The sequence below is a fragment of the Haemaphysalis longicornis genome, unplaced genomic scaffold, assembly GCF_048455015.1.
Source record: "Haemaphysalis longicornis isolate Haplotype H1 unplaced genomic scaffold, Haemaphysalis longicornis Haplotype H1 scaffold_2, whole genome shotgun sequence".
Taxonomy (NCBI): domain Eukaryota; kingdom Metazoa; phylum Arthropoda; class Arachnida; order Ixodida; family Ixodidae; genus Haemaphysalis; species Haemaphysalis longicornis.
Genome location: NW_027526295.1, coordinates 213,389,795 through 213,399,393, shown reverse-complemented (window position 1 = coordinate 213,399,393; position 9,599 = coordinate 213,389,795). Strand labels below are relative to the sequence as shown.

Here is a 9,599-nt window from a genome sequence, read left to right as displayed (position 1 = left end):
TGCTTTATATTTGTTATACCCCCACAGAGCTCTATGCTTCATTATAGCTGTGTTGCGCTTTCCTTTATTCTTAAGTTGCTCCTGGTGAGTTCTTATGTAGTCCCCTTTGTTTAACCACAACCCCAAATATTTATATTCCTTGACTACGGGTAACTCGCCATGCTGAATCGACACTGAGTCAGTGCTGGTGTCATTGAAAACCTTTATTCCCGATTTTTCAGGGCTAAAAGTTAACCCGAGGTCTGTGGCTTACTGGCCACTAAAATCTATGAGCCATTGCATATCGCTCTGGTTATCAGCTAAAAGTACAATGTAGTCTGCGTATAACATTCCCGGAATACGCTATGGTGCCACTTCGCCTTGCCACATATGCGATAAGTTGAACCCTAATTGACTTTCTTCCGCTTTCTTTTCTAACCCCCCTACCATGTAAAGCATAAACAGTATTGGGCTCAAAGGACATCCCTGTTTCAGTCCGCGATTAGTACTGACCTGCTGTGCGCATTTCTGCCCTTCCCCTGTCAGGTGCACTCTATTATCTTTATAGATTGCTTTAAGAAACTGTATTAACTCTTCATCTAAGCCCTGGAGTCCCAGCCCCTTCTACAACAGTTTTCTGTTTACGTTGCCATATGCCATCTTAATGTGTCCAAGAACGTAATCCATATTGGCCTATTCTGAGCTTTCGCAATAATGCACTGAGTTATCCCGAACGCATTTATCATCCAAGTGCTTGTCTTTTCTTAATCCATTCCGTAGTTTTCAAAGATTTCATTTTTTCCATCCATGCTTGAATTTCTGATTTTATCGCCTGCAATACGAATCTATACACCACTGATGTTACTGTGTGGTCTGTTCTCAGCAGTAGCTTTCGCTACTGCTAGGAATTTTTTTCTACTCATTAAATTATAACAGGTCCTATTACATTGCTAAACTCTGGGACCCCTTTCTGCATAATATTTTTTCACACATTGTATATTTTGTTACGAATAATAAACTGAAACTGAACTGAACTGAACTTACTCCAACAAGAGGCGGCGAAATTCCCGCCATATTTATAGTACCCCGGTTTGTCTCGACGTTTTTGTTCTGTAATCGCCAGGTGGCGGCACGCAACCGCTCCAGCTTATTCAAGCTGCTGTTGTGTTCCTGGTTTGCTTCCGTACGCGTCTGTCAGTCGGCTGAGGTAGGCGCTGTTGCGGTACGATTACGTGGAACCGAGTGGCACCTCGCGACAGCGCTTCTAATGCGGTGACCTGCCACCGTGGATGACAACCGTCTCAAAAGTAAGCTGAGAGCCTTGTACTCCCGCGGCAACTCGCGGCAGCAGCGTGGTTGCCGCATTCTGCTGCCTTTGCGCAAGCCCTCGGTAATATTTTCAGCGCGCACGTGTGCTGGCTTGCATCAGATTGTTTCCGTGTTGCTACCGGCCGCGTCACGTCGCTTGCTACTGCTCTCACCGGCTCGCACGCGTCGCTGCTTGGATGTTGGTGGTGGCCACAGGTTTCTTTGAATTGAAGCGAAATCCGTCAGCCCAGCGTAAGCAACAAATTAATCCGTCGCTGCAGTATTCGACTGGCTTTCAATCGCGGAGCACGTAAATATTATCAGTAGGCGCACCCTTTCGTGTACAGCAATTGAATGAGGAGCGCCGAGGGCGCTTCAAAGTTAATCGCGCTCGAATACCGTTCCGTGTATGACTTGGGCAACCATTATGCTTCCAAGCGTGTTCGGGGTTGCTTCGTTCCGTATGATGGCAATATCGTTCTTTCGGGGTATGATGCTGGGCGGCGGCCAACCTTAGGTATGTGTTCGTCTTTAAAACAATCTAATTCTGTGCAGTGCGTAGCACACCACAAATTGTCAGGCTAGCGATACTGTTACCTGCGGACTAAGCACACAGTAAAAATGGCATATCTTCCTTACAGCTGGGGCGTCTATCAGCTGTGAGGGACGCGTAGAGCACTGCACGGGTCCGGGCCGCCCCGAAAGCCCGGGCCCGTAGTAGATTATCGGCGGGCCCGGCCCGGGCCCGAGCTCAATGCCGCGGGCCCAGGCTGGGCTCGGGCTCGAAGCCGTGGGCCCGGGCTGGGCTCGGGCTTGAATTCATAGGCCCGGCCGTTAATATTTCCGACGTGAAGTGTAGAAAAGAGCATTAAACTGAATATTCTGAGTTTATTTTTACGCGCTTCTTGTTGTTAGCTGTACGCATTGTTTTAAAAACATGTTTTGCTAGGTATGATAGTCATTATACTGTAATTTTAATTACATTTCATGTACTGTATTAAGATTTTATATCTGAGATACGATTACAAGGAATGCCCTAGAGGAGAAGGAATTAATTCTTACGACCTGGAGCTGTGCGCCTATGTCTATGTACATACACGTGTGTTTTAAATGTCGCACCAATCGAAAGCGGCTGCCGTGGCCAGGAATCAAACTCGTGTGTTAGAGAAACACCACCGCTTAAAAAGGAGCCATGAAGAGAAAATACAACTTCGTTTAATTTGAAAGAACTAGGATTCAGTATCTCACTCAGCTCCATTACAGCCACAAAAGATGTTTTTTTAACGAAAAAAAAGCAAGAAGTATTTAAAAACTTTCAAATTTTGCGCCACAGTGACGTGTTATGAGCAAGAATGACGTCATACGGGCCAACAATAAAACACAATTTTCAGTGCGTTAACTGCACGTTAGCATTCAAGTGATGCTGTCAAATGGAACTAGAGGCCCCAGTACAGACGTCCAGTCATGTGTCGTCGCGACAGGTGGGTTAGGCGGCCGCCAATCGCACAAACAAGGTTCCGTGACGTCACAGAAAAGTTGCGGGAAATTGGCTAGGGGGTCGCGACTGCTTCACACGTTTTCTTTCATATCTCCGTTATTTGTTCGAAGATTGCGATGCTATCGGTATCATTGCTATCGGAACTAAACAGTCTTTCTAATAAACCCAACTTGTATTTTGTCTTCATGGCTCCTTTAACAACCACTACAGGTAAAATATTTCAACGCGTCTACATACTCCTGGATTCAAATGCGGACCAAAAAAATTCAGGAATAACAACTTGTGGCCGAGACAACCACGTGAAGTTGCGAAAAGTCTGGTCATCAAAGGTGATGGTGTCTCTCGTGTAAGAATGCGAGCTATTATTACGCCGATGTGGTGTGAACTGCAGATGGCGTATGCTACACTACGTGCACTTTTAAACCCTTATTTTTTGCGTTCAGTTCATGACGTGCTTGTACAGACTATATGCTCCGTTTGATTGCCCGCTACGAAGACACTGAACCAAGTTAAATAAGCAAATTTTCTTCAGTGCCTAAGACCGGGCCTGGTCACACGCACCCGGGCCCTCCCTAGACTCACAAATAAATGACCTGGCCCGGGCCTGGGCTTGCGACGACGGGCTTGGGCCGGGCCCGGGTCAGGCTCACTTATGAATGCCCAGGCCCGGGCCGGGCCCGGGTGGGGCTCGGGCTTCACAAAGCGGGCTCGGGCCGGGCTCGGGCTTTAGAATCAGGCCCGTTCAGTGCTCCGCGGACTTTGAGAGGGTAACTACCCAGCATTCTACAACTCGAACATTTCGTGTTCTTGAGTAGGGTGCCTGCCTCGCCGAGCGCTGACTCAGCGTCGCCATAGTTAGTAAACGTTTCAGTGTCTCATGTCTGTCAACGCTATAGTATTTTGCGGCCTTCGGAACAGTTCTGGGATGCGCTGTGGCTTGCGTTTTTGTGGACGTCAGCGCCTTCGTAACAGCCGCACGTATTCTAATGAATGCTAGCGCCTAATCTCTATATTTTGGCCTTGCAAGAGCCATCCGCGTGAGCTACCTTACAAACCTCTCTAAAAAGAGAAATAGTAAACAGTTCTTACCTTTCAGGGGGAGTGTGAAGAACGTGGTGAAGCTAGTGCAAAACCTCATAACAAACTCAGTCAATCATCAACACTGTTCCGTCGCCAAGCGGCAAGCCAGTGGGTCTGCCAGCATGCATCACGTTGAACGTATTCTTTTTTTATCTCCGAGAATTTTATTTGTATTGAGAGTGGAAAAAAGATAATCAAACATAGCCTTGCGCTTAACTTCACTTAGCTGTTGAATAAACGTGTATATCAGCATGGCGTCATGTATGTGCGGCCCTTATATCTAGGTAACGACCAGCCAGTGCTATCTCTGTACGAGAAATGGGCTTTGTTGTGAGATGCAAAAGGTTGGGGCCGCTACTTGCATTTTTCTCAGAGGCGCTGTCACGTTGAAATGCGCAACTAAAGAAACATACAGCGATGCTCCACTGAGCGGTACCCGGCGCGAGGGCAGTTTGTAGTCTCAGATTTCCCGGTATACTAAAATGTACTTTCAGGTATTTGTAGAAGTCATCAAATGTGCTTTCTGGTATTTGTATTAGTTATCTCGGTGAAAAAAAAAACAATGCGATAACGTTGCGCATACGTGTAACACATTAGGGGGATGTAGTACACCTTTCAACAAGTTATGATTTTGACAGGTAAAAGTGGTTTTTTTTTTAAATCCTAAATATTTTTAAGCCATTTGTAGGGAATTATCAGACGCAAAAACAGAATTTTTACGTTGACATGCACACTCAATATTGTGGAAGCTGTAAAAACATAGTTTTGTCTTTTGGCATCCTTAGAGATGGTTTTCGAAAAACAAAATCAAGAAACCTTAGCATTCCTATTGCAAAATGCGAAAGCATTGCTGTTCAATCGTGGACCAGATATGGCGGATCAATACTCTTCCGCGGTCCGACGCTCCCTCTGCGTTGCGACCCATAATTGCGGCAGTGACAGCTGCTTTTGAGGTAGGCTGTTGAAAATTCATCGCCGTACACACCACAGCCACGGCCGCTCGATGGAAACAGCCACGGCCGCTCGATGGGACCTAGTTTCCATCGAGCGGCCGTGCCACAGCGATGAACGACACACCGCACGAACGCTCGTAACTTGTTCGCACTGCGCATACGCGGCCCGTCGCCGGAATGCACAGCATGTAGAGAAAGCCGCGCGCTGCGTTGTCCGTATTTCAGTGTGGATTTGGTTGTGGGGTTTAACGCGCCGGTACGCTTCACAGGCGATGAGGCGCGCCGTAGTGGAGCGCTCGGGGTTAATTTTCACCACCTGGAGATCTTTAACGTGTATTTGAATCTATCTTGAGAGTACAGTCATGGCGTGCTGCCTGCACTGGTGCACATGTTAATTATCATCATAAACTATTGTGAAAGAGGGGAGAGGGATAGACGGCTGGAACTATGTCCAGACCCCCGGTAACAATAGTTCCTGCCTGTCGGCTGGAACGGCACGTGTCCTGTGGTATGATTGTGTCTCTCAGTATCCTTGTCCCTGTGCGTGTTTTAAGAGCGAATGCTCTTTATAAGCGACCCCAAACCATCCACCGCCGGCGTCGGCGGCGGCGGCGTCCGCAGTGCTCTTTAAAGAAGAAACAGCATCCGGCGCCAGGTTTCGATCCGAGGACTTTGCGGGCCGCAGCCCGACGCTCTACCGAATAAGCCACGGACGCGACGCTGGTACGCGCCTTATATCTTTAACGCATTCAAACTACGTCGTCAGCGGCGTGCGTTGGCGACTCAGCGGCGTTATAGCGGCTTGATAACTGCGTGGTGTACACGTGATACTACAAACCCGATGGAAGAGATGGAAGAGAAGGCGGCGAGGCGGTGGGCTGCGGGGGCCGAGCGCAAGCGCCGCAAGCGGGCCGACAACCGTGCATTCGCACTTTCACATTCTCCCCCTCGGGGAAATGCGGGGGAATTTTAAGTGCAGATTACTTTAGGGGCTCACCTTGTCGTCATTGCTCGCTCGCTGGACTCAATTAGAGCCACAAGGCGTTCCGTCGTAGCGGCTGTTGTCGCGGCGTAACCAAGAGGCTTCGAAAGCCAAGCGGTTTATATAGTCATAAGCGTTCGAAACTCGCGAACCGCTGGCGCTTGTCATACATCTCCCCGTTGCTTAGCGCAAAGAAAACTGCAGGTACATTTGAGGCAAAGTATACGTAATTACCCGCAGCGCCCGCGTTCATTTAGTTAGGAACGCGCGTTGAATGGGCTTCAACGATTGTAAGCGAAAAAAGTGGCAGTGCAACGCCGGCACATGCGGGAGAAAAAGCAAGCTCAAGCAAGACCAGAACTCCCGCTGGCGTAGTTTCACGCAGGGGGCGCGCGAGCCCTGCAAACGCGGGAAATTTGAAATGCGTTGGGCGGTATAGCAGTGAGCGGATAACGGCGCTACAGCCCAATATGGCGAATCACTGCTCTGCACTTCCGACAGCTTTCACATTGATTGGAACGGCTTTATTTTTTCCTCTTCTTCCCGTCCTTATTAGAGAGAAGCTTGGCCGAGCTTCCTTGTAAGCAACACGTACACCCTATTAGCCGAAACGTACTTTTCTACCACCTAACCGTAACTTCCGCAATCTTCCGTAATTACTAATTAGCATGCTCAAGTTACTCCTGTAGGCCTGAGTACATATGTTGCTAACGCACGTTTCGAACTCGAAGGCCACAGCGTATCAACTAAATCCACCTGTACGGTAAGTTAGAGCCATTAACCCGTTGTGGCGCTGGGGATTCGGGGTCCTCTCAAACTCCGCGAGCCCTGGGATCGATTTACCGAGTACACTTTTCAATTCAACCACTTTACCTTCATTCCCTTTGCGCCGCCGGCTATTTTGTCGGTCATCTTTCGGTTATAGGACGCTGGATTTTCGGCGTGTCGAGTCAGCTAAAGCGTTCGAATTTGAGAAAAATGCGTGTGACCGGTACGGGTTGAGGGGCCTAGGCGGAGTATCTTTGGTATTATAGAAACGTGCCGGCCGTCTTCCTCGAGATTTTCCCTCTTTCTTCTGTGTTAAGAACGCCTCATCGCTAACGCCCAGGCTGCTGCGCTGGCTCGCCGCTTTCTGGACTAAGAGCCACCCACTTTTATGTTCACTAAATGAACTTTTTCCTCCTCCCTCTTTTTCCTCGTTCTTTCCGCTGTGTCGCGTTTGGCTGTTAGGTTGGCAGGAGTGTCACGAGATGAGGTAGCACAGTGTCGGCACTCTTTTCTCCCATTGCTACGTGCCGCCGCCATGATCATCGGTCAATTCGCATTACGTGACATTTGTTTACACTGCGACGGTTCATGGGCGCCGCCATTCTGTTGTTAATGCGTTTTAGTCGATCAACTCCACTAGGCATAGCTTTTCCACCCTGGTCTGCCGCTGCGCACGACTGACGTCTTTCCGAGCGTGAATCAAAGATAACGCGTGTAACAGCACTTCAGCAGCAGAAGCGTGTCCGAAGGTGTTGCGGCATCTTCGGCAGGGTTGTTCACAAACAACCCGGTCGAAGTTAGCGACGAGACCGTAGAAGCGGAAATCTGGCAACACTGATGAAAATTAAAATGGCCGCCGTTGCTGACTGGCAGGCGGGTAAAGCTGGCTCAAAAATGTGTCTAAACACCATGGAGGGAAAAAAAGCTTAGGAGAGGCCCCCAGCTATCCCCGCGCATTGGCAAAAGTGTGGAGGAAGTCACGTGTTTTCGGCGGCCATTGGAAGTCGCGTTAGCAACGGCGTCCTAGCAACAGCCCGCCCGCCGTTCGCCAGTCATGGAGGAAAGGCAGTGCCTGCCTTGTCGTCCGATTGCGAAGATTGCTGCTTCGCTTTGCTGCGCTGTGGTCTTGCGGAACTCGAAAAGGATGCTGCGAGTTGCGACAGCTGCGCCGATGTGAATATGTCATTTAATTTCTACTTGCAAGTGCACCTTATACCGCGTCAAGCTATTGCTCCGGTCGCGATCACGACGCGCCTATTGAAGTGCAGATATCGTGAACGCGCCGTCCCGTCGTACGCGCGGACACCCGTCTTGTAGATTTTCGGGAAGTGATACACGGTGTGCAGTACGTAGGCGACTTGCAACCGAACGATTCGCAACTCAATTGTTTGGTTATCGCCGCTGCAATATATAGTTTGCTAGGCCGGCAATGCGCGGCAGTGCTTTCGCAACTGTTACAAGGTAGATTCCCAGTTGATATAATTCCATCGTCCTATTACCTTAGTAGGTGTCCGTCTGTTGACTGGAAGAGTGCTGGATCTGGAATCTGGATCTTTTCGTGGTCTCGCTCTGGATTTCGCTTTTCAACGCTTCATACTGCGAGGTTAGTGTATGAACGTTTTCAACTGATATCACCTTGAATTTATTGACACTGAGACAAGTTGAAACGTGGCGAAAAAAAGTTTATTGACGCCACCCACCCTCTCATTTTTTTTTACTCAATAAAACGTTTTGCCTCCTCCTCCTGCTCCTCCTCCTCCTCCTTCGCAAAAAAATTCTATCGAAGGCACGCGAACAACGGTAAAAACATTCCACAATTTTTTAGCGTGAAATCTGCATGAAGTACGCTTACCTATATATATAGAACGGCCGTTTAATTGACTAGTCATCTCTGGGATTGCCAGTGAAACTGCAACGCAAACTTGGGCACTTTCCAGTCCGGTAGCCGCACGGCGTTCGCCCACTGTTTGCGGCGTTCTCCATCGCTTGGGAACCTATAAACGGCGGCGATTGCAAACAAAGGATCAATGCACACCAATGTACAGCAATACTTGTCAGCGGAATGATGCACTAACCGGTGGAAAGTGACGCCCAATTCCTTGGGTACCGATCGCGACTTGCAGCCTGGCACCGAGAATTGCGGCATTGTTAGAGCGAGCCGCTTCGCAAACCTGCTGCGGCCACACTGAAGACGTGTAACAGTGTAACCGCGCGTTTAGGTTCACGGTCACGCGCTGCAAAACGGCCTTCTACCTGCCTATCAGCTGATTTCCGCCGGCTCGGCGCTGGCAGATGCAGACGACAAGAGAGGCGATACTGGACGGAGGAGGCGGAGAAGGTGCACCGAGAGAGAGAGGCAAAAAGAGTCCGCCAATGGCATGGAGGGCCAATGGTCCGCCATTCGACTTACAGAAATGGCGTTTCCGGCTGCGCTGGGTGTGACGTCAGGGCCTCTCCTAAGCTTTTCTTTCCTCCATGCTAAACACGAATGCCGCCATGATGCCGCGCTGTAGTTGCCAGATCAGTAGTTGAAGATATGGCTAACAATTTTTCTTGAAAATGAGGCACAAATTTAGGGCCCTAAGCTAAAATTAGGCAACTTTTATGGCAATAACTGAGTTTCTTTACGAGTTTGTATGCTCTTTATTAGTTTTCTTGAAGTATTCATGATTGACGAACAAAAATAAATGAAATTATAAGCAAAAAGAAGACGTCGGGCTGAGGCGCCAAATTTAGTTTCGGTATATTGTGAGGAGCGTCAGTCGTGTGGGGCTAATTTACAAAGGTTCACTCTAACACGCCTTAGTGTCTGCTGTGTCACTTCGTTGCTTGCGAAGACTGCCGACGATACGGAATAAAGCCGCCGCCGCCGCCTATCTTCAAGGACACCTTCTCTACATGTCCGTAGTGGCTGCTGCCGATTTGAACTCGCCGTCAGCCGGTCATATCATGTTACGCGAAACATGTCTGGGCAGATCGGCTCCTTTTAATCGTATATGATTCGTAAATTAAAACGAACAAATGTACGAAC

The 9,599-nt window shown here is 48.9% G+C and overlaps 1 protein-coding gene across 9 annotated transcripts in view; it reads left to right on the top strand.

Annotated features, from left to right (window-relative positions):
• The first annotated feature begins 1,126 nt into the window (after positions 1-1,126).
• Positions 1,127-9,599, top strand: part of LOC144169872 (arylamine N-acetyltransferase-like) — a 34,287-nt gene continuing 25,814 nt past the window's right edge. For 2 of the 9 annotated variants that reach the window (XM_077699276.1, XM_077699275.1), the window contains exon 1: positions 1,127-1,286. Coding sequence is in view for 4 of the 9 variants with exons in the window: in XM_077699275.1 (XP_077555401.1) it covers position 1,286 (1 nt within the window). In the remaining 5 variants the exon portion in view is untranslated. Of the gene's footprint in view, positions 1,287-1,405; positions 1,540-1,626; positions 1,805-9,599 lie in introns of those variants that run through there. The other 7 variants (XM_077699279.1, XM_077699277.1, XM_077699280.1 and 4 more) reach the window with 5 other exon arrangements.